The sequence below is a fragment of the Lithobates pipiens genome, unplaced genomic scaffold (assembly GCF_037356315.1).
Source record: "Lithobates pipiens isolate NorthernLeopardFrog02 unplaced genomic scaffold, aLitPip1_a1.2 Scaffold_19, whole genome shotgun sequence".
Lineage (NCBI taxonomy): Eukaryota > Metazoa > Chordata > Amphibia > Anura > Ranidae > Lithobates > Lithobates pipiens.
In genome coordinates, this window is record NW_027507764.1 from 86,023,597 (window position 1) to 86,047,571 (window position 23,975).

A 23,975-nucleotide genomic window follows, 5' to 3' on the forward strand; every position below is an offset into this window, starting at 1 on the left:
ATGTTCTGACAAATAAATTTGCTATAAACGTTTGAGCCGTGTATGGCCAGCTGTACTGCTCTCCTTACCATGTGATATTATTTCATTTCAGCACCTCACCCCCCAGCACACCTCGTGAAGGGAAATGGTGAGGTAATGTCGAAGCTCTCTTTTTTATTTTTTATATTATAAGCCTTCAGCGCCACCTAGCGTCAGCTATCAGAGGTGACAGCCTCAACTTCAGTCACCGAAGGCCGCGAGACCGGAACTAAGCAGTGACACAGCTTTGTCGTCACCAGCGAGAGCGCGCACGCAAAGCACGGAAAGGGGGAAGTAGGAGAGTTGTTGAAGAGACGTCTGGCTGCGGGCGCGTGCCTTCCCCAGCTGTTGTCATTCTTCCGAGTCCAGGTTGGTCCGCTTGTGGACGCGCGCCGAGGGGTAGAAGGTTGCCGGGAGCGCGCAGTGTTGGAGCTGCGCAGTGCCAGAGCGGCAGAGGGGAAGAATGGAGGAAGATATCCTGACTACCCTGAAGATCCTCATCATTGGGGAGAGCGGGGTGGGCAAGTCTAGGTAAGGAGAGCCACCATGGGCGGACAGGGCCTGGGCAGTGACTGGGCTCCTATCACAGGCAGCTGTCAGTGTCATGTCTGGTCACACTGGGGTTGGGGCCTGAGCCTGATGGGGGTTGTAGTAGCACTGGATGTACATTGTGTGTCATGTTTGTATGTCTCATATATAGATCATGTACAGGTTAGGGTGGTCCTAGTAGAGCAGATATCTCCCATCATACACCAGGTGAGGAGATCTGATGGCCTGTCCTCCATGTTGGCGCCACGTATGGTCTGACTGTGCGAATTGATGGCGTGACCGCGGTTTTAGCCTTTTTAGTGGCCGCCCATAGTCTGTCACTTCTAATGGCGGTTCACTAAATAGTTCCTACACTGATGTGATAACCAGATTAGAAAGTCCAACCACAAATTCAGCCAGTGGAACTAAACCCTCCGATCCTCTACAGCCAAGGAAGCTGCCATCTTGGTCTGATCTGCAGTTGCCATGGGTCCGCACATGTAATCAGTTAGGACAGCGGGTCTTTGGAAGGTATGACAAAGTACAACGAAAATGCACAGCATGCCTTCAGTCTAATCGTTTTGGGAAGCAGTTAAAAGCGTTTGTAAATCGCTGGACCTTTTTTTCACACTCTGCAAGGTAAAGGTATAATGTAAGGTTGGGTATAATCCTCGACTCTGACCTCTCATTCAGACCCCACATCCAAGCACTGGCTAAATCTTGCCGCCTCAACATCTCCAGAATTCGCCCCTTTCTGACGACGCCACAAAGCAACTTATTCACTCCTTGATTATTTCCTGCCCCGACTACTGCAACTCTCTTCTTAATGACCTACCCTTACACAGGCTATCCCTCTTCAGTCTATTATATTATGATATCTGGGACTGCTGCCCCTCTCTGCCAATCCCTTCACTGGCTCCTCCTACCCCATCATATAAAATTCAAAATACTCACCACAACATACAAGGCCATCCACAACATCGCCCCCAACTACATCACCAACCTCCTCGGCAGATATCGCCCAAATCCTTCCCTCTGCTCCTCCCAGGACTTCCTGCTCTCTAGCTCCCTTGTTACCACCTCTCATGCTCGCATCCAGGACTTCACTAGAGCCTCTCCCATCCTCTGGAACTCCCTGCCCCGGTATGTCAGATCAGCCCCTAACCTGTACACCTTTTAGGAGATCCCTGAAAACTCATTTATTCAGGGAAGTCTATCCCACACCCACCTAAGAACTGTACCCGAGCCACCCCCCTTTAAATCATCCCCTGCAGTTTTTACCTTTTGTACTATTCCCCCCCCCCCCCTCCCTTTTAGAATGTAAGCTTTACAAGCGTGGCCCTCCTGTCCCTTCTGTATTGAACTGTATTGTAATTGTGCTGTCCCCCCTCTACATTGTAAAGCACTGTGCAAACTGTTGCCGCTATATAAATCGTGTATTATAATAATGTGCATCGCATACTAGCACATTATGTTAAACTTGCCTTAAAGCTAAATTCCACCCAAAAGTGGAACTTCCGCTCATTTGTCTGCTCCCCCCCCCCCCCCCTCCGGTGCCACAATTGCCACCTTTCGGGGGGGGGGGGCAGGATACTTGTCTTTGACAGGTATCTTGTTCCCACTTCCTGGAGTCCGGGCCGCGGCCTGTGACATGACCCTCGGTCTCCCTGTCGCTGGGCCAGTAGGAGAGAGAGAAGCGGGGCCTCGCGCATGTGAAGTAGGGTTCCCGGCGTGAAGTCATAAGGCTACACTGCCGGGTTCCCTTACTCGCAATAGTGGCAGCACCCTACAGCTGATGGAAATATCGGCTGCAGTGCCGACATTGTGGGACTCTAGGACAGGTAAGTGTCCTATTGTTAAAATCCAGCAGCTGCAATATGTGTAGCTGCTGGCTTTTAATTTTTTTTTTTTTTTCTTTTGGCAGAACACCGCTTTAAAATGAATTCCTCCCGCACTGAGATCTCAGAGCTGCAGAGGGCTTCCATCTTCAACCGCCTTGTTTCTGGGTTCGCGGACTCAGGCTCTGTGACTGGCCGGAGCCGCAATAACATCACTCCTGCACGTGGGAGCCACTGATTGCGTCACGGGGCTCGGAAGGAATGGCACGGCTGTCCATTTCTGCTGAGAGCATGCTGCAGTGATGTCACTGGCTGCATTTACTGTAAATATCTCCTAAACGGCACAAGTTTAGGACATTTTTTTTACACTACCTATAGGTAAGCCTTATTATAGACTTGCCTATAGGTGAATTAGGGATCCACCAATACCGTTTTATTTTATTTATTTTTTATTTTTTTTACAATGAGTACGAGTACCGATACCTTTTTTATTTTATTTTTTAGTACTCGCCGATACCAATTACTGATACCTACCGCAACTGTTTTGTTTTAACTTCAGTTGTCAGCAATGGTACAAAGCATTGAAAAGTTATTTACAAATGAAATAGTTTTTTTTTCTTTAGTGCTTTTTCAATGTGAAATGTGTAAATGTTACTGTATATGTGTAAAAAATATTTACTAACAAAGCAAACAAAAAAAGTTTTAATTGTTTATCATTTATAAAATAGACATGAACAAAACAAAAGCAGGAAAATAATAATTAAATGAAGGAGAATAGGGAGTTAATTAAGGCTGATTAGAGTAAATGAAAGGTTATTAACAGAGGAACATTTGTTCATCCCTTTGCTCTGCAGATGAAGAAACATAAATGTAAAAAAAAGAAACAATGTTTCTTTTTATTTTAGTGTTTCAAGACTGAGCAATGTTGGTAATAAACATTTCTGGCTGCTTTTTATTTTTTTGACAGCTCCAATTACTGGACTTCTTTAACACTGGGGAGACCGACTGACAGCTCAAAGAGCCGAACCTGAAAGTATCGGTTTCAAGTATCGGTGCATTTGCACGAGTACCGAACCTTGTGCAAATACTCGGTATCTGCACCGATGCTAGTACTGGTGCAACCCTAATGTAATTGTTTTATAGAGGAAAGTTTACTTGCTCTTTAAACCAATCGGTTTAGTTCTGGAACTTCAGTTTGCTCTGGACAAGATCTACCCCCCCCCCCCCCCCCCCTGGTGCAGATGAACAGAAGAAAACAGCTGCACACCAAAAAAAAAATCCAACGTGTTTAATTCCAAAACACGACAATGGACAGCCACAAGGACAAGGTATGGGGCCCAGGAGGTGATGTGTTTTTCACTGAACACAAATATGCTGCAGGGTCCCAACAGTACCCGAGCCCTGTGACTCATCTGCACACAGGAGGGGAGGGCATTGTGAGAATGGTCTTTTCTAGCCTAGATGAGGCAAAGTGTTGCTTTGCAGCAGGAATAAAGTGTATTGAAAAATAATTATGTCCATTGGTAAGAGGGAGGCGGCAGGGCAACCCAAGATGTAATTTAGGGTAAATGTCCACTTTAATTGTGACACTTTTACATTCTACAGCTATGGATGTGACAAGTAAAGAGTTTGGATGTTACAGAAGTTCTGAAACATTGTTTACCAGGGCGTTCATTTTTGCCGCTGAGGTTGGGTGTGTTTGAATACCATTCCAAACCCACCTGAGCGAACACATCAGGAAGTTGTCACCTGTACGGGCCAATCATGTCAGGCTAAGGCATTCCCCACCCCACAACTGCACATATACAAGGGACATGTATAGGTATGACTACGGGGTGGGAATGCCTCAGCTGCTTATGATTGGACCAGTACAGGGACCACTTCCTGACAGGCTTAGACCCCTTTCACACTGGGTCGCTTTTCAGGCGTTTTTGCGCTAAAAATAGATCCTGAAAAGCGCCTCTTAAGCCTCCCTTTTACACTGGGGCGGTGTGCTTGCAGGACAGGAAAAAATAAGTCTTGCAAGCAGCATCTTTGGGGTGGTGCGGGAGCGGTGTAAACTGCCCTTGCCAGTGAAATCAATGGGCAGCACTTCTGAAGCGCCTGCTAATCGAACTGACTGAGCGTCCACCTTGCTGATAATGGCCTTGATCCCCTTCAGTATGGACATCGTTCTCAACATTCCACAGAAGCTGCTCTCCTAATACTAACAAATGATCTACTAACGGCCAAAACTAATGGACATTATTCTGTACTTCTACTCCTGGACCTCTCTGCTGCTTCCAATACGGTTAACCACCCCCTTCTCCTCAAAACTCCACGCCTTTTGTCTCCGTGACTGTACTCTTCGCTAGTTCTCTTCCTACTTATTTAAACGCACCTTTAGCGTTACCTAGAAATTCCACTTCCTCCTCTCCTCTTCCTTTCTCTGTTGGGGTCCCCAAAGGTTCTGTTCTCGGACCTCTCCTACTATTTTCAATCTACACCTCCTCCCTGGGTCAGCTGATAGGCTTCCAATACCATCTCTACGCTGACGACACTCAAATCTATTTCTCTACCCCTCAACTCACTCCTTCAGTCTCCTCACGTATCACTATTTTACTATCGGATATATCAGTCTGGATGTCGCACCACTTTCTCAAGCTTAATCTATCTAAAACCCAACTTATAATTTTTCCTTCCCCACGTGCCTCTTCCCCTGATCTCTCTGTCAAAATCAATGGCGCAACTATCCGCCCATCCCCACATGCCAAGGTCCTAGGAGTAGTCCTGGACTCTGAACTCTCCTTTAAGCCCCACATCCAATCACTGTCCAAATCTTGCTGCCTCAACCTCTGGAACTTCTCCAAAATATGCCCCTTTCTAACCAATGACACAACAAAAAGCTCTTAATTCACTCGCTGGTCATCTCTTGCCTCGACTACTGCAACTCCCTTCTCATTGGCTTACCTCTACATACTCCTATCCCCCCTTCAGTCCATCATGAATGCTGCTGCCAGACTCATCCACCTTACCAACTGCTCTGTCTCTGCTACTCGTCTCTGTCACTCTCTCCATTGGCTTCCGCTCACCCAACAAATTAAGTTAAAAATACTAACTACCTACAAAGCAATCCGCAGCTCTGCCACCAGCTACATCACTGACCTAGTCATAAAAAAACCAACCTAATCATTCTCTTTGTTCTTCTCAAGACCTCCTGCTCTCTCATCACCTCCAACCATGCTTGTCTCCAGGACTTTTCCAGAGCTTCTCCAAGCCTGTGGAACTCCTTTACCCCAATCTGTCCGTCTATCTCCTACTCTATTAACTTTTAGACGATCCCTGTAAATCCTCCTCTTCAGAGAAGCCTACCCTACCCACACCTAACAACTGTATTTTCATTTTGTCCATCTGATCATCCCCCACAGCTCCAACCCTTTGTTCCACATGACCCTCCCTTCTAGATTGTAAGCTCTAACGAGCAGGACCCTCTGTTCTCTCCTGCATTGTACTGTCTTACCCGATGTTGTAAAGCGCTGTGCAAACTGTTGGCGCTATATAAATCCTGTATAATAATAATAATGGGTTCAGTTGAAAAAACAAATGCACCTTTTTTTTTTTTTTTTTTTTTGCAGGTAACAAAAGGGCATTTATTTTTTGTTGCAGGATCCTGAAAAGCATTGCACCAGTAATCAGCAGATCTCCTGCACACAGTCAGTGTTATGGCCTTACCTGTACATGCCGCACGGTTAAGCCGATACTCCCTGACAGGAAGACTTGATGAAGTACCATAGCGCCGTGGTAGTTCATCAAGAACTATAAGCCGACCGCTGCTAAGAATGTTGGGGTTTGTAGTTCATTCAGACACATGTAGCTGTCTGTCTGAATTGCGTGGCCGTGTGGGGGGCAGCTTTCAAACAGTGACAGCTAAAGCTAGTACAGGGAACCTCTCCCCGTACTGCTGCCACGGGGAGGGGGGGGGGGGAGCGGACAGCGGCTGCAGCATTGGGAACATGTTACATGGTCTACCCTAAAATCATGTGGAAAGCCTCTGAAACATGTAGGCTGTTTAATGTCACCCTCAATATGTAATGCATAAAAGTTTTAAGTTGGCACTTTGACCTTTTTGATTTGACACTCCTATCGGGCTGCATTCACTGAGCAGAGCGACTTCCAGGTGTTTTTTTATTTGAGAATTTTTTAATGTTTTTAGAAAGGTTTTAGAAGCATATTACAATTTTATTTACAGCTTCAGGTGTTTGTTTAGCCAGTCTAAAGCACTAGTGGTGGGGGGCTGTTTTTTCGAGTGGAAAACAAGCGACAAATCGCTTATGTCGCACATTTTTAGGCCTTTCGATTGAAGCCTATGGGGCCCAATCTGCCAAAAGAAGCTCATGTGCTTTTTTGAGTTTTTAATTAAAGGAGTTGTAAAGGCAGAAGGTTTTTCTTTCTTAATGCATTCTATGCACAAAGATAAACCTGTGTGTAGCAGCCTTCCCAGCACCCTCTAATTACCTACCTGAGCTCCTTCTCTCTCCAGTGATGTCCATGATCCCCCTCAGCCATCCAGGACACTCCTCCTGATTGGCTGAGATAGAGCAGAGTCGCCATTTGCTCCCACGGCTGTGAGTCAGCCAATTGTGAGAGAGAGGTCGGGGCTCCCTGTCTGAATGGATACACGGAGCTCTGACTCGGCTTGGGTGCCCCCTGTAACTAGCTGCTTGCTTTGGGGGCACTCGATGGAGGGAGGGTCTAGAGGCAGCAAAGAGGGGCCCAAGAAGAGGAGGATCTGGGCTGCTTTGTAAAAAAAAACTGCACAGAGGAGGCAAGTATAACATGTTGGTTATTCTTTTTTAATTTTATTATTATTTTTTTTTTTTTTAAACAAGCCTTTACAATCACTTATCAATTTAAATGATTATGAATTTATCGTCGGCCATTATTGGCATGTTTAGAAGACTAATGTATCCCTTTTTAAATTCTATGTATGTCTGCACACTGGTCTATTGCGCCTCCATTGTGGTGTTAAAAATCCTGCTTTCTAATTTTTTTTTATTTTTTTTTTGGTAAAAATAAAAAATAACAAAAAAAAGCACAAAAAAAAGCACAAAAAACACACCTTCCAGTTGAAATGCATTGAAAGCGCAGCAAGAACGCATCATTAACGCACTTGTGTTACGTTTTTGACAGGGTTTTTGGGGTCACATGACCTATGAAAAACACTCCATAAGCACAGCAAAATTGCAGCAAATTCGCTGTAAAAATCACGCGTGTGTTCGGTGCTATTATCAGCACCTTTTTTCTTTTATCTGCATTCTGCAGATTAATACAATTTTCTGCCAAAACATTTCAGCGCATCTCTAATCAGGGCATTTTCCTTTCCAGGTACCCTGTGATGTTGGCACCCCTAGCCAATTCGTCCGTCGGCTGTGGCAGCTTCACAGCCTGTTTCCTACTGCTCATGCTCGAGGCCTGCTGCGCATTCTGAATGGTCCCACTGTCTTCTGGGACCTCTGTCGCCCAGAAGGCAGTGGGGGGAAGGAGGAGGGGCCATAAATTTGACAGGTATCCATCTGCCCCCCCCCCCCCCCCCCCAAAAAAAGTGCCAAATGTGGAGGGTGTGAACAAGTGGAGCTTCCCCTTTTGGGTTAACTTTTTGGAAAAAAAAAGAGAAATGCACAATTTTTGTTAAATTTATTTTGGAGCCTGTAAAACGTTGCACCAGCGATCAGCAGGTCTGCTAGTGTATCTGTTTGCCGTACATCCTGTTTGGGCAAGCAAATGCAATCTGACAGGAAGAATAAATTAACTACCACAGTGCTCCACAGCACCATGATGGTTCATTGAGAACTACAAACCAACAACCGCAAAGGATGTCGGCCTGTAGTTCATTCACACACAGAGCTGCATGAATGAATGATGTGGCTATGTGGGTAGAGCCCCCACTGGCCACACTGATTTCAAAAAGTGACCGCTAGTACAGGGAACTTCTCCCTGTACTGCTGTCACAGAGAGCTGTCACGGGCAGCAGCTGCAGTATTGGGAACATGTTACACGTTCCACCCGTTTTTAGGGTGGAACATGTAACTTGTTTCCAAAGGTGAACTTATCCTTTAACCACAGATCTGTGCCCCCCCCCCCCCCATATAGTAGGAGCATCTAGGTGGAAGTAGTATGGACAAATTGGCTGTGGGGTGTCATTTGTTCTCTCCATTTTGAGGACCATTCCTTCCAAACTGTAGTGTTCAAAGTAGAACTCTAGACAAAACTTTTCTTTTCCTTTTTGGTGTAACAAAGAATAATTAAAAGCTCATGTCAGTTTTTGCTATCTATCCATGTCCCTGTACAGGAAGTGAGAAGAAGTTGATGGTTGTCAGCTGAATGAGTTTTTTTTGTTTGTTTTGTGGTCCAAAAATAGCGATGCGTTTGTTTTGCCTGGTTCTACTTTGTTTGCTGGACAATACTGTATGTTCTGTTTTTATGTGTTAAAGGAGGCGATTGAACAGAAGTCTAAAAAATATTTCCAGCCTGAGGCTTAATCTGTGTGACTGAGTTCAGTGCTATGTTGGTGGTTTCTTCACATTCCATGCACTTAGGTCGCAGTATAAATGCAGCGATATGACCTCGCTGTGCGGTCACACCACTGCTTGAAAAAGCAAAAATCACATCTTTGTAAAGTATAACTGCTCGATGTTTAGTTGAGATGTGGGCGCTAGTGAACACCCCCCCCCCCCCCCCACATTTATTTAAATCTCGATAGGGAGAAGGGGGAAAAAAATAGTCAGGGGTAGGACATCTCTGTCATGGGAACTGTCAGTGTGACCAGTGTTTACAGAGAACTGTCCCAGTACTGTGTGGTTGGTAGTACATTACATTACATTTTGACTTTGTTTCTCTTCAGGATTGCAAACAAAGTTCACTCAAATTCCTATTCTGACTAGATGCTGCAGATGTGGCAACTTCAGCCAAGAGGTTCTCTGTAATTTTAGAGCAAATAGGTTGTTTATGTGCAAGAGAGTGACACCTTTATAATGGCCTTGTGGCAGAGCTTGAAGACAGAAAAAATGATCAGAGCTTTTATCGTCTCAATTAAATAAAGTTAATACCAATGAAAATACTGCAATATAAGTTTTGGATGGAGATGGCCTTTCAGGGTTTGTGCACACAGACTGTAAGATGGCTTTTATGCCTACCGTAAACCTCCAGTGCCTTCCTGTGCCCGGGGAGCCCCATGTGTCATCTACAGCCTGCTAGAAAAGTGAAGGGCTGTACTTTTGTAAATGCAGATGCTTTTTTGCATTGGCATTTATTAGAGCTGCACGATTAATTGTTAAAAGATTGTGATCTTGATTCAGCCCCCCTCATGATATTAACCCAACATTTCCTCGATTCTATGTGACCAGTGCAAAGCCATCCAGAGCTGTTAAACATTGCTGGCTTTTTTAATTAACATGCCTTAGCGCCAAGAGATAGGCTGCATTTACACCTGAGCACTTTTCTGGCGTTTTTTAGCACGTTTGCATGCAGTGTTTTTGGGCTTTGGTTTTTTTATTAGCCAATAGAGAACTATTATCTGTTGCATCATTTATTTCTATGTATTTCAGCTTTTCCATTAGCTTTTATTACTTCTTTTATTACTATTCATTTATTATAATGTTGTTTTTTTGTTGGGGTAAGGGGTTTGAGTTCAGTTTAGGTTAGGATTAGGAGTTAGAGTTATTTATTATTATTAATAATATTTTATTAATAAAAAAAAAAAAAAAAATTATATATATATATATATATATATATATATATATATATATATATATATATATATATATATATATATATATATATATATATATATATATATATATATATATATATATATAATTTTTTTTTTTTTTTTTTGAATAATAAATGTAAAATGCACAAATAAAAAAAATGCAATAAATTAATACGAAGTATCAATAAATAACCCTTCAAGTGATTATAAAGGCGTGTGTGTGTGTGTGTGTGTGTATATGTATATATATTAACAAACATGTTATACCTACCTCCTCTGTGTAGTTGGTTTGCACAGAGCAGCCCAGATCCTCCTCTTCTCGGGTCCCTCTTTGCTGTTCTTGGCCCCTCCCTCCTTTGAGTGCCTCTCAGCCAGCAGCTTGCTACAGGTTGTCACCCAAGCTGCGTCAGAGCTACATGTATCCATTCAGACACGGAGTCCTGGCTTGGCCTCTCCCCTGATTGGCTGACTGATTTTTGACAGCCACGGGAGCCAATAGCATGGCTATTCTGTCTCAGTCAATCAGGAGGAGTGTACTGGATGGCTGAGGGAATCGTGGACATTGCTGGAAAGAGAAGGAGCTCAGGTGGGTAATTGGCAGGTCCTGGAGAGGCTGCTACATACAGAAGGTTATTTATCTGAATGCATTAAGATAAAAAAATTTCTGCCTTTACAACTCCTTTTAAGTACAATATAAATGTGTAAAAGGGCGCTCAGAGCTTCAAGACAAAGCAGACAATGTCTATAAAAAATAAGAGTCTGGTGATGGTGGTGATTATAATAATTCTTTAACATTTAGGGCTGGAACTTACAGATAGATGCAGTCTCTAAAATACAAGCAGAAAAAAAGGCGCCTCTAAGTGTAAGGCCTCATGCACACGGACGTTTTTACAGCCACTTTTTTGAGCTTTTTTTGCAGCTTAAAAACGGCTGTCCATGTTAGTCTATGGCTTCATGCCCACCTAGGCGTTTTTGAGCTGCAAATGGCATAGGCGTTTTTAAGCTGTAAAAAAAACCCAGGACCAGTGCGTTCCGTGGCGTGGAGCTAGAGCTGTAAAAACGCGAATCGCGGGAAAACGCGCAAAAACGCGCATAAACGCGCAACATATTTTCTTTGTTTTCTGAGTCCTATAGCCAAGAGATGTGTTTCTTAAAAAAAGCTACTTAACGCTAACGCTAAAAAACTCGCAAAAACGCCAATGCAAAACGCGGTAAAAATTACGTTTTTAACAACAATTTTTCCAGGCATCGGAGCTAGCTTTGCAGCCAGTTTTTTAAAACGTCCGTGTGCATGAGCACTTATAGTTAAAAACTGTTTAATATCCCCAGCGGGATTAAAAACGCTTACAAGATCAGGAGATACAGAAGGCATATCATCATTCAAAATGCAGGTAATCCAACATCAGGAGGGTCCACAGTATGTAGAAAGGTTCCCGGGACTGCTCGTGTGTTGCGACCCAGGCTCCAATACAATCATCAGTGGAGTGTCCAGAACCCGGGACACCGGCGGAAGTAACACAATCCGAGCCCGAAGGAAAGGGTCCCGGAAGTGACGTCAGCGGTAAGGGACAGCAACCAGCGCGGACTGCAAAGCGGATGTGGTCATAAGAAAGGGACACGTTTCGGAACTCTAATTGGTTCCTTTATCAACCTAAGTTGATAAAGGAACCAATAAGAGTACATTTTTGGCTTTCTTCTGAAAATAGGAGCTGCCTGGTTGTGTGTGGCTTCTATATGTCTTAGTCATTTACCAGAACCAGTATGCAACAAATGGGTATAATCGGATATCCTTTAGGCTCCATTATCACCTGAGCGTATTGATTTTCTGGTGTTTTCCAGGTGTTTTGTTGTGTTAAGAATTTTTGTTTGGCCAATACAAAGCATGAGGGGGAAGGGAGGGAGAAGAAATTAGGGATGGAAAGCTGCTGTATGAGCCGAAAACGCTTGTAAAACGCTCAAGTCAGTCATCTTCTATTGAAGTCTATGGGGCAAAAAACGCTTGTGTACTATATTTGAGCTTCAGGAGGGAGAACGCTCAGATGTGAGCAGGGGCCATTCAAATAAATTATATTTGGCTTGCTGAGCGTTTTTAGAGCTTCAAGCATAAAATTGCTTGGGTGTGAACGAGGCCTTCTACTATATTTGTATGTTTGTGGACGACTGTAGGAATTGGCCTCAAAATCTGGCATTGCACACCGTTCAGTTTTTAATTTGATACCGAATCGTCCAATGATTGCTTTTACCAGGACTTTCTAATATTCAATGTATGGATTGGGGATAATCAGAGGAGTATGCTTTTTGAAGCACTGTGCTCAACAGAGAAGACATTTAAATCCCCCTCTCAAAGTAAATATCACAGTACAGCTTTGGTGATGTGGCATTAAAGGAAAGTGTGCTCAGTACTGCAGTGAAGATATTCGTGTCCTGTGCTGGAGAACTTTGTTTACCTGTTCATGCTGCTTGTAGTCCCATGACCATGAATAGACGTTCTGTGCGTCAGAGGCTCTACATGCTAGTAGATGTCTTCTTACACTGCTTTTTTGTCTTTTGTTTTTATTGTAGAAATAAATTAGAAATTTTATATATAAATTTATTTTTTTAACCATGTTCTATTTAATGTTTTATTTGAAGGAAAAAAAAAAAAAAAGTTACACTTAACCACTTAATAACCGCCCTATAGCCGAATGACGGCTTCAGGGCGGTTTCTTAACTGTGGGAGGCCGTCATATGACGTCCTCCCGGAATTCCGCTCTCGCGCGCCCCCTGGGGCGCGCACTCGAGAGCATCCGTGACCGCCGGGTCCACGGGACCCGGCGCATCACGGTAAACGGCCGCTCGTCGCGCCCGTTTACCACGTGATCGCTCCGTCAAATGACGGAGTGATCACTTGTAAACAAACATGTTATGACGCCGGTTCCTCCCTCCCCCTCTCTGTACCGATCGGAACAGCGGAGGGGGAAGAGATCGGTGTCAGCGGCGATGTGGGCTGCATCTGCAGTGCCCACATCGCTGCTCACTGAAAATTAACCCCTCAATTCCCTGCAAATACTCTGCAATACCCTGCCATTACTCTGCATTACTCTGCATTACCCTGCATTACCCGCCAATGCCCTGCAACACCCGCCAATGCCCTGCAACACCCGCCAATGCCCTGCAACACCCTCGAATATCCTGCAATGCTCTGCAACGCCATACTCTGAGATACCCAGCCATACCCAGCCATAGTCGGTGATACCCTGCAATACCCAGCCATACTATCAAATCCAGAATCCTTTTTTTTTTTTTTTTTTTTTTTTTTTCAGGCTTCCCAGCTTAGAGGTGAGATGCGGGGTCTTATTGACCCCACATCTCACTGTAAAGAGGACCTGTCATGCCATATTCCTATTACAAGGGATGTTTACATTCCTTGTAATAGGAATAAAAGTGATCAAAAAATGTATTTTTGGGGGAAAAAAATGTCAAACTAAAATAAATAAAGTAAAATGAACAATAACATTTTTTTTTTTTTTTTTAAAGCGCCCCTGTCCCCATGTGCTCGCATGCAGAAGTGAACGCATACGTAAGTCCCGCCCACATATGAAAACGGTGTTCAAACCACACATGTGAGGTATCGCTGCGTACGTTGGAGCGAGAGCAATAATTCTAGCCCTAGACCTCCTCTGTAACTCAAAACATATAACCAGTAAAAAAAAAATTAAATCGTCGCCTATGGGGATTTTTAAGTAGCGACGTTTGGCGCCATTCCACGAGCCTGTGCAATTTTGAAGAGTGACATGTTAGGTATCGATTTACTCGGTGTAACTTCATCTTTCACATTATGCAAAAATTGGGCTAACTTTACTGTTTTTTTATTTTTTTTAAGCACAAAACAGTTTTTTTTCCAAAAAAAAGCATTCGAAAAATTGCTGCGCAAATACCGTGCGAGATAAAAAGTTGCAACGACCACCATTGTATTCTCCAGGGTGTTTGCTAAAAAAACATATATAATGTTTTGGGATTCGAAGTAATTTTCTAGCAAATAAATGATGATTTTTACATGTAGGAGAGAAATGTCAGAATTGTCCTGGGTGCTCCAGAACGCCTGATGGCGCTCCCTGCATGTTGGGCCTCTGTATGTGGCTGCACTGTGTAAGGCCGCGTACACACGCGCGGACTGTTGGCCCAACTTTGTCCGTCCAACAGTTTGAGCGAACAGTCCGCTCAAACTTAGCATGGACGGACATGGCCACACACGACGGACGAACAGTTTGCTGAAACCGTGCGCGATGACGTGAACGGCACGTACGACGGGACGAAAAATACGACGTCCTATACACTGCAATGCAACCTTCCGACGTGGAAATCCTTTCTGAGCATGCGCGAGACTTAGTTGCCCGAACAAGCCTACACACGAGCGAACAGTCCGCTGAAACAAGGTTTCAGCGGACAGTTTTTCGGAATTTCCGTAAGACCTTGTTCGGCCAACTGTCCGCTGAAACTGTCCGCTGAAGCCCCACACACGAGCGGACTGTCCGCCCAAACACTGTTCAGCGGACAAGGTTGGGCGAACAGTCCGCGCGTGTGTACGCGGCCTAAAAGTCTCACACATGTGGTATCGCCGTACACGGGAGTAATAGCAGAATGTGTTTTGGGGTGTAATTTGTGGTATGCATATGCTGTGTGAGAAATAAACTGATAATATGACAATTTTGTGAAAAAAAAAAAGTAAAAAAAATCTTGATTTTGCAAAGAATTGTGGGAAGAAAAAACACAACTTCAAAAAACTCATCATGCCTCTTACTAAATACCTTGGAATGTCTTCTTTCCAAAAAGGGGTCATTTGGGGGATATTTGTACTTTTCTGGCATGTTAGGGTCTCAAGAATTGAAATAGGCCGTCAGTACTTCAGGTGTGATCAATTTTCAGATATTGGCACCACAGCTTGTGGACTCTTTAACTTTCACAAAGACCAAATAATATCCACCAATTTGTACTTATTTTTACCAAAGAGATGTAGTGGTATAAATTTTGGCCAAAATTTATGAAGAAAAAATTACTAATCTGCTAAATTTTATAACAGAAATGAAGAAAAATTAATTTTTTTACAGAATTTTCTGTATTTATTTTTTCTTTTATAGCACAAAAAATAAAAAACCCAGCGGTGATTAAATACCACCAAAAGAGAGCTCCATTTGTGTGGAAAAAAAGGACAAAAATTTCCTATAGGTCCAGTGTTGCATGACTGAGTAATTGTCATTCAAAATGTGAGAGCACCGAAAGCTGAAAATTGGTCTGGTTATTAAGGGTGTTTAAGTGCCCAGTGGTCAAGTGGTTAAAAGTGATTCTAAAGTCTTTTTTTTTCCCACTACCCACTTCAGCCCAGGAAGGATTTACCCCCTACCTGGCCAGAGCACTTTTTGCGATTCGGCACTGCTTCGCTTTAACTGACAATTTTAACGTTGGTTCCCCCCCCCCCCCCCCCCCCCACAAATAGAGCTTCCTTTTGGTGGCATTTGATCACCTCCTGTGGGCTTTTTTTTTGCCCTATAAACAAAAAAAGCGAACATTTTGGGGGAAAAAAACACATTTTTTTTTCGCTATAATAAATATCCAAAAATAATTTTTTCCTCAGTTTAGGCTGTTTGATGTATTCTTCTACATATTTTTGGTAAAAAAAAAAAAACGCAATAAGTATTGGTTTGCGCTAAAGTTAGAGCGGCTACAAAATAGAGGATAGATTTATGGCTTTTTTTATTATAATTTTTATTAGTAATGGCGGCGATCTGCGATAAATTTTTTTTTTTTTTTTAATCATGACTGTGACATTGCGCCGGACACTTCTGACACTATTTTGGGACCATTGTCATTCATACAGCGATCAGTGCTATAAAAATGCTCTGATTACTGTGTGAATGACATTGGCAGGGAAGAGGTTAAACATTAGGGGGCAATCAAGGGGTTAAGTGTGTCCTAGGGAGTGATTCTAACTGTATCGATGGGCTCTCTAGAACATGACAGAGAGCACTACTTCAGTAGATCTGTCATGTTGCTAGGCAGAACAGGGAAATGCCTCCGTGACACGATCACTGGACACCAGCGGACATAGAGTCCGCTGCGCAGTCACGCAGTACGTGGCAGGCACGCGTGCACCCATTAGCCTGCAAATTAAAGAGGAAGTACCTGTATGCCCATTTGCCCACCGCTGCCATTGTGCGACGAATATCGCCGTGTGTCAGTCAGCAAGTGGTAAAAATAACAAACATGTTATACTACTTGCTCTGTGTAGTGGATTTCAACAGAACAGCCCAGATCCTCCTCCTCTCAGGTCCCTCTTCGCTGCTTCTGCTCCCTCCCTCCTGCTGAGTGCCTCCACAACAAGCAGTTTACTATGGGGGCATGCAAGCCGAGCCACAGCTCTGTGTCCATTCAGACACACAGCCATGGTCAGGCCCCACCCCCTTTCTCTCCTCATTGGCTCACTGACTTGGACAGCAGCAGGAACCAGTGGCGCTGCACTGCTGTCTCAGCCAATGAGGTGGGGAGTCCTGGACAGCTGAATCTCTCTTGCAACATCGCTGGGTCTAGATGGACCTCAGGTAAGTATTGGGGGGCTGCTGCACTCAGAAGGCTTTTTATAATAATGCATAGAATGCATTAAAGGGGTTGTAAAGGTAAATGTTTTTTCACCTTAATGCATTCTATGCATTAAGGTGAAAAAACATCTCACACTGCCGGCACCCCCAGTCCCCTCATTTTACTTACCTGACCCCTCGAAAGTCCTACGCTTGCCCCCGCCATCCTCTTCGCCGCTCAGCCTGGCTGCTGATTGGCTGGAGTGGATGGATTGAAAGCAGAGCAGCCATTGGCTCGTGCTGCTGTCAATTTTCACATCCAATGACGTGGCGTGCCGGGGGGCGGAGCCATGTGATACAGCCGGCGGCTGTAGCCACTTGCTGTATCACTGGAGCGCGCCCGCAGATGCTTCTCACCATGCGAGGGAGCTCGCATGAACGTGAGAAGTACCTGCGGGAGGAAGCAGAGACAGCTGCCGAGGGACCCCAGAAGAGCAGGTTCGGGGCCACTCTGTGCAAAACGAGCTGCACAGTGGAGGTAAGTATAACGTGTTTGTTTTTTTTAATACACTTTTACTTTTACAATCCCTTTTTAAGATAACAAATCTGACTTTACAACCACTTTAATGGTATTGCACAGATTGGTCCCTTACCTCCTCTTTGGCAGGTCCCTGTCAGTGCTGTCTGCTTTCCTTCCCATTTGGAAGTCGTCTTGACAAGCTGTGTGCTATGGGGGCACTAATGTGCGCTCCTGATCCAGGCTGTGTGTGTTCATAGGCACACACTGCTCTGTGTCTACTGTGAGACTAGGAATTAAGAGGAGCGGCGCTGCACCTGGGACAGTGCCAGAGTCAGGTAAGTATTTGGGGATGGGGGTGGGTAGGAAAGATACTAGAGGTGGTATGTCTTTGTTTTTTTGTTTACCTGAATGCAGGGATTGCACTAACTAGACCTTAGAACACCACTCCAGCTGTGGTGAAACTACAAATCCCATTATGTCTCTGATCGTCAGGGTCTTGCAATGTCTCATGGGACTTGTAGTTTCACCACAGCTGGAGGGCCGAGGTTGCCTACCCCTGCCTTAGAACCACTGCATGGGTTGTATTTATCAGAAACCACAAGTCCTGCTCATTTTGTCAGATTGGGAGTGTTTATAAAGCGATACTAGAGCTTTTTTTTTTTTTTTTTTTTTTTTTTTTGGGGGGGGGGGGGGGGGGGATAAAAAAAAAAAGTTTATCCTTGCCTGCTCTGTGCAAGGGTATTGCACAGAGCAGCCCCCAACCTCCTCTTTACCTGACATCCGCGCTATGGCCGAATAACTGAATTCCTGTGCATGCTCCCTGCACGCACCCTACAGGGAGCGCACTGTGATCACCGAGTCACCAAGACTCGGGTGATCACTGATTTGAGTAAGTGGCCGGTCCCGGCCAATGACAGCTGATCACATGATGTAAACAAAAGCTTAGTGTTCTTTTTTTTTTTTTTTTTTTTTTTTCACCTCACGCTGACAGCGGAGGTGAAAAAAAGCAGATTACCGGCTTATCTTAAAGGGACATCGGTCCCTAAGAGGAAGAGGCAATTATGCCTCATTTATACCAACCAACAATGCCCACAAGTGCCACCTATTGATGCCCACCAGTAGTGCCAATCTGTGTTGCCTAGAAGTGCTGCCTATCAGTGCCCATCACTGCCACCCATCATTGCCACCTATTGCTGCCCATCACTGCCGCCTCATCAGCGTACATCAATGACAGACAAAAATGACCCGTTTTAAAATTTTAAAACAAAAAAATAAATGTTTTAAAAAATTCGGTCTTTTTAATTAAAAAAAAATATATAAAATTGCACAGGTGATCAAATACCACCAAAGGAAAGCTCTATTTGGGGGGAAAAAATGATAAAAATGTAATTTGGGTACGGTGTTGTATGACCGTGAAATTGTCATTCAAAGTGCAACAACGCTTAAAGCTGAAAATTGGTCTGGATAGGAGGGGGGTTTAAGTGCCCAGTAAGCAAGTGGTTAAAGTGGTTATTAACCTCAGACATGAAATATGAACAAAGCTTATCTCTTATAACTGCAGTCCTCGAGGCGCCCCAACACGCCATGTTTTCAGGGTTTCCATTATTTTGCACAGGTGACTTGATCAGTTTCACTGCCTTAGTAATTACCACAGCCGTTTCATCAGAGGGAAATCCTGAAAACATGACTTGTTGGGGCGTCTTGAGGATGGGAGTTGAGAAACCTTGCTCTATAGTGTTCTCAATTTAGAGCACAAAGTTTCATTCCTGTCTGATGCTTCATTCCTCTACTATGAGCATAAAACACTTCTGACAAATTTTCCTGACACCAAGAGAAGAAAGGTGTCAGGGGAGAGATCTCTAACACACACAGCCTGTGATTGACCGCCTCAGCTCTGTTCCTGTGCACTGTGTGAAGGAGGGGTGTGTCCCTCAAATCTGCTCTGAGCTCTCCAGTGTATACCTTCAGCTCTCTGCCCCCCTCTTTTCTGACAGCTTAGACCAGCTGGATAGATACTGGACTTTGAACGGATGCAGAGAATAGATGGCTGCAGATAAACAGGTACAACTTGTAGGAGGATTTGTTTCATCTCTGTGTGAGGCTAGTCACTTCACTAAGTATATGTAAAGCTTTACGTCCACTTTAAGGCTTCATGTACACTGGCAGCTCCTAAACTGAGTTTAGGAGCTTTTAGCTTTTTTTTTTTTTGCCAAAGTTCTGCAATAAATGTAGGCCGGGGTACATGAATCCTAGCAGAATCTTCATCTGCTGAGTGTGGCCCTGCATCTTAAAGCAGAGGTCCACCCTAAAGTGGACCTTCCGCTCATTGGAATCCCCCCCCCTCCGGCGCCACAATTGGCACCTTTCAGGGGGGGAGGGGTGCAGGTACCTGTACAGTACAGGTATCTGCACCCACTTCCAGGATGGCTCTCTGCGGAAAGGGACGTAGATTACGCCCCTTTCCGAAAGTGCCCCGCTGCCTGCTGGGAAACACACAGATCCCAGAGGCAGCGGGGTCCATCCTTATTGCGCAGCGCGACTCGCGCATGCGCAGTAGGGAACCGGGAATTGAAGCCGAAAGGCTCCACTTCCTGATTCCCATACCCAAGATGGCAGCAGCACCGGGGAGACGATCGAGAGATTGGCTTCAGGTGCAGACATCACGGGCACGCTGGGCGGGTAAGTGTCCTTATTTTAAAAGTCAGCAGCAGCAGTATTTGTAGCTGCTGGCTTTAAAAAAAAAAAAAAAAAACAGCGGAACTCCCGCTTTAACCTGCAATAACTTCTGTCAGTGAATGCCGATCTCTCTCAGCACTCTGCAGCTCTTCCCCTATGTTGGAGCAGGAAAGGAAGGTTACATAGAACGCAGTCATGTGACACTTGTGAAGTGTAGAAAATATTTAGCACGCTGCCCAGTTATAGACGGAAACACTGCTTGGTGCAAGAAATCTAGGCTACAAGTTAAAACATGACAAGACATAGAAGGGGCTGATTGTCCCAGGATGGTGAAACAACTTGCATATTTGAGGTTTGGTTCTAATTCCTCAGCATGATGTCAATATCTTTCTACTGAGTGTACAGTGCCTTGCAAAAGTATTCACCCCTTTGGCTTTTTACCTATTTTGTTACATTACAGCCTTTAGTTCAATGTCTATATATGATGGATCAGAACACAATAGTCTAAGTTGGTGAAGTAAAATTAGAAAAATATATACATAACTATTTTTCAGAAATAAAAAAATTATAATTGGCATGTGTGGATGTATTCCTTCCCTTTTGTTATGAAGCCCATAAAAAGCTCTGGTGTAACCAATTACCTTCAGAAGTCACATAATTAGTGAAATAATGTCCACTTGTGTGCAATCTAAGTCACATGATCTGTCATTCCATATACACACCTTTTTGAAAGGCCCCAGAGGCTGCAACACCTAAGCAAGAGGCACCACTAACCAAACACTGCCATAAAGACCAAGGAACTCTCCAAACAAGTAAGGGACAATGTTGTTGAGAAGTAAAAGTCAGGGCTAGGTAATAAAAAAAAAAAAAAATATCCAAATCTTTGATCCATAGGAGCACCATCAAATCTATCATAACCAAATGGAAAGAACATGGCCCAACAGCAAACCTGCCAAAAGACAGCCGCACACCAACACTCACGGACCGGGCAAGGAGGGCATTAATCAGAGAGGCAGCACAGAGACCTGAGGTAACCCTGGAGGAGCTGCAGAGTTCCACAGCAGAGACTGAAGTATCTGTACATAGGACGACAATAAGCCGTACCCTCCATAGAGTTGGGCTTTATTGCAAAGTGGCCAGAAGAAAGCCATCACTTTCAGCAAAAAACAAAATGGTACGTTTTGAGTTTGTGAAAAGGCATGTGGGAGATTCCAAAAATGTATGGAGGAAGGTGCTCTGGTTTGATGAGACTAAAATTGAACTTTTTGCCCATCAAGGAAAACTCTGGTAATTTTGCGAGGAGGAATGGGCAAAAATCCCAGTGGTGAGATGTGACAAACTCATAGAGACTTATCCAAAGTGTCTTGGAGCTGTGATGGTCACAAAAGGTGGCTCTACAAAGTATTGACTTTAGGGGGGTGAGTAGTTAATAGTTAATGTTATTTTGTCCTATTTGTTGTTTGCTTCACAATAAAAAAAAAAAAAAAATCTTCAAAGTTGTGGGCATGTTCTGTAAATTAAATGAAGCAAATCCTCAAACAATCCATGTTAATTCTAGGTTGTGAGGCAACAAAACATGGAAAATGCCAAGTGGGGGGGGGGGGGGGTGTGAATACTTTTGCAAGTCACTGTACATGAAACCAGCTCCAGAGAGGCTCATGGCGGATGTTTGGCTTACATGGCTGATAGTAGGCACCTTGTGATTCCGGCTTGTAGGCAAAGCTTCAAGAGTTAAACAGTTACAGTAGCTGACAAAGGAACTCCTATAAAAACAGACTTTCAAATAACAACCTATAGGCTTGATGAATAATTCAACAATAAAAGAACCCAATAACAACAAGTGGTATATAAAGACATTTTAATTACTGTTATTATTGAAGAGTCAAATCCAAGTGTTTGTAAAAACGTGAGTGACTCATAAAACAATGAGCCCATGGTTTATTAGCTGTTAATTCCACATGAGTGTATAATGTAAATGGACTGCCACTTCCATATTTACCGTATTTAAGGGAAGTTTAACCACTTCAGCCCCGAGCCAATTGTCAGCCTAAGGACCAGAGGTCTTTTTACAATTTCGCACTGCACTGCTTTAACTGGTAATTGCGCGGTCATGCAATGTTATACCCAAACGAAATTTGCGTCCTTTTCTTCCCACAAATAGAGCTTTCTTTTGATGGTATTTGATTGCCTCTGCGATTATTTTATTTTATTTTTTTGCGATATAAATGGAAAAAGACCGAAAATTTTGAGGAAAAAAAATATATTTTCTACTTTTTGTTATAAGAAAAATCCAATCAACTCAATTTTAGTCATACATTTAGGGCAAAATGTATTCAGCCACATGTCTTTAGTAAAAAAAAATGTCAATAAGCGTATATTTATTGGTTTGCGCAAAAGTTACAGCGTCTACAAACTAGAGTACATTTTCTGGAATTTACACAGCTTTTAATTTATGACTACCTATCTCACTGCCTATCATTTCTTGAGGTGCTAAAAATGGCAGGGCAGTACAAACCCCCCCCCAAATGACCCCATTTTGGAAAGTAGACACCCCAAGGAAATTGCTGAGGGGCATGGCTGATGTTGAGCCCATTGAATATTTTCTTTTACAAACAGTTGTCACTAAATGATATATTGCTCACACATGCCACAGTTATATGTGGAATTGCACCCCAAAATATATTCTGCTGCTTCTCCTGAGTACGGGGATACCACATATGTGGGACTTTTTGGGAGTCTAGCAGCGTACGGCACCCCGAAAACCAATCACTGCCTTCATGATTCCTAAGGGTGCAAATTTTTTATTTCACAGTTTCGAAGGCCATAAAATGCCAAAATAGCACAACCCCCCCCCCCCCCCCATGACCCCATTTTGGAAAGTAGACACCCAAGCTATTTACTGAGAGGCATGCTGAGTCCATGAAATATTTTATATTTTGCCACAAGTTGCAGGAATATTACAATTTTTTTTTTTTTTTTTTTTTTTTTTTGTCACTAAATGATATATTGCTCACACATGCTATGGGCATAAGTGAAATTGCACCCCAAAATAAATTCTGCTGCTTCTCCTGAGTACGGGGATACCGCATGTGGGGGACTTTTTGGGAGCCTAGCCACGCACGGGACCCCGAAAACCAAGTACTGCCTTCAGGATTTAAATATAAAACGCTACCAAAAAAAACTGTTAGCGATCGCAGGGATCAGGCCTGACTCTGCGATCGCTGCAGTTATGTGTTTAGTGTTTTGTAAGTGACAGTGATCAATCGATACTGCACTTGGGTGGGCTGGGCGGAGGGGCAAAACGCAGGTGCTAGCAGGTATCTGGGCTGATCCCGCTAACAATGCGTTTTTTTGGAACCCTGAACTGCTGGGGATGCTAGTATAGATCTGATCAGATCATATATTGATCTGTTCAGATACTATACCACTACGGGAGGTGTATGCTTTGCACGTGGGTGTTAGCGGTACTGGCACTAACCTAGCGCTGCCTGGGGCGACGCAGACCCTGACCCTAAAACCTAATTGAAATCACCTGCCGGGTGATCAGGGGGTTAAACCTTTATTGGTAATAAATGGTGGGTGCCCTGATGCTATAAAAAGCAAACTAACTAACCAGAGTCACCCGTAACACTTATTCGGTGATCACTGGTGAAAGGGTTAACTAGGGGCAATCAGAGGGTTAAAATCTTTATTAGGTAGTATATGGGGGTCCCTGGCACTATATAAAAACCTGACGGGGAACCTAAATAACTGGCTAACCAATGTCACCAGTGGCACTTATACGGTGATCGCTGGTGAAAGGGTTAACTCTAGGGGCAATCAGGGGGTTAAAACCATTATTGGGTAGTATATTGGGGTACCTAGTGCTATAAAAACCTGGCGGTGAACCTAAAAAAATAACTAGCTACCTAGCGGCACTAGTGACACTAATGCAGCGATCAGAAAAACGATCGCTTAGTTACACTGGCAAAAGGGGGTGAAAGGGTTAACTAGGGGCAATCAGGAGGTTAAACCTTTATTGGGGGGGGGTAGGGGGCTACCCTGGACCTAACACGAACTGCCCTGACAGTATTTACTGTCACAACTGACACTAAATG

General features: G+C 43.9%; 1 protein-coding gene across 1 annotated transcript in view; it reads left to right on the forward strand.

The window, feature by feature from the left end:
- The first annotated feature begins 336 nt into the window (after positions 1-336).
- The window catches only part of RAB18 (RAB18, member RAS oncogene family), a 57,427-nt gene continuing 33,788 nt past the window's right edge, over positions 337-23,975 (forward strand). Inside the window, exon 1 of the mRNA XM_077491032.1 lies at positions 337-549. Within this exon, the coding sequence (XP_077347158.1) occupies positions 482-549 (68 nt within the window). The 5' untranslated portion in view covers positions 337-481. The remainder of the gene's footprint in view (positions 550-23,975) is intronic.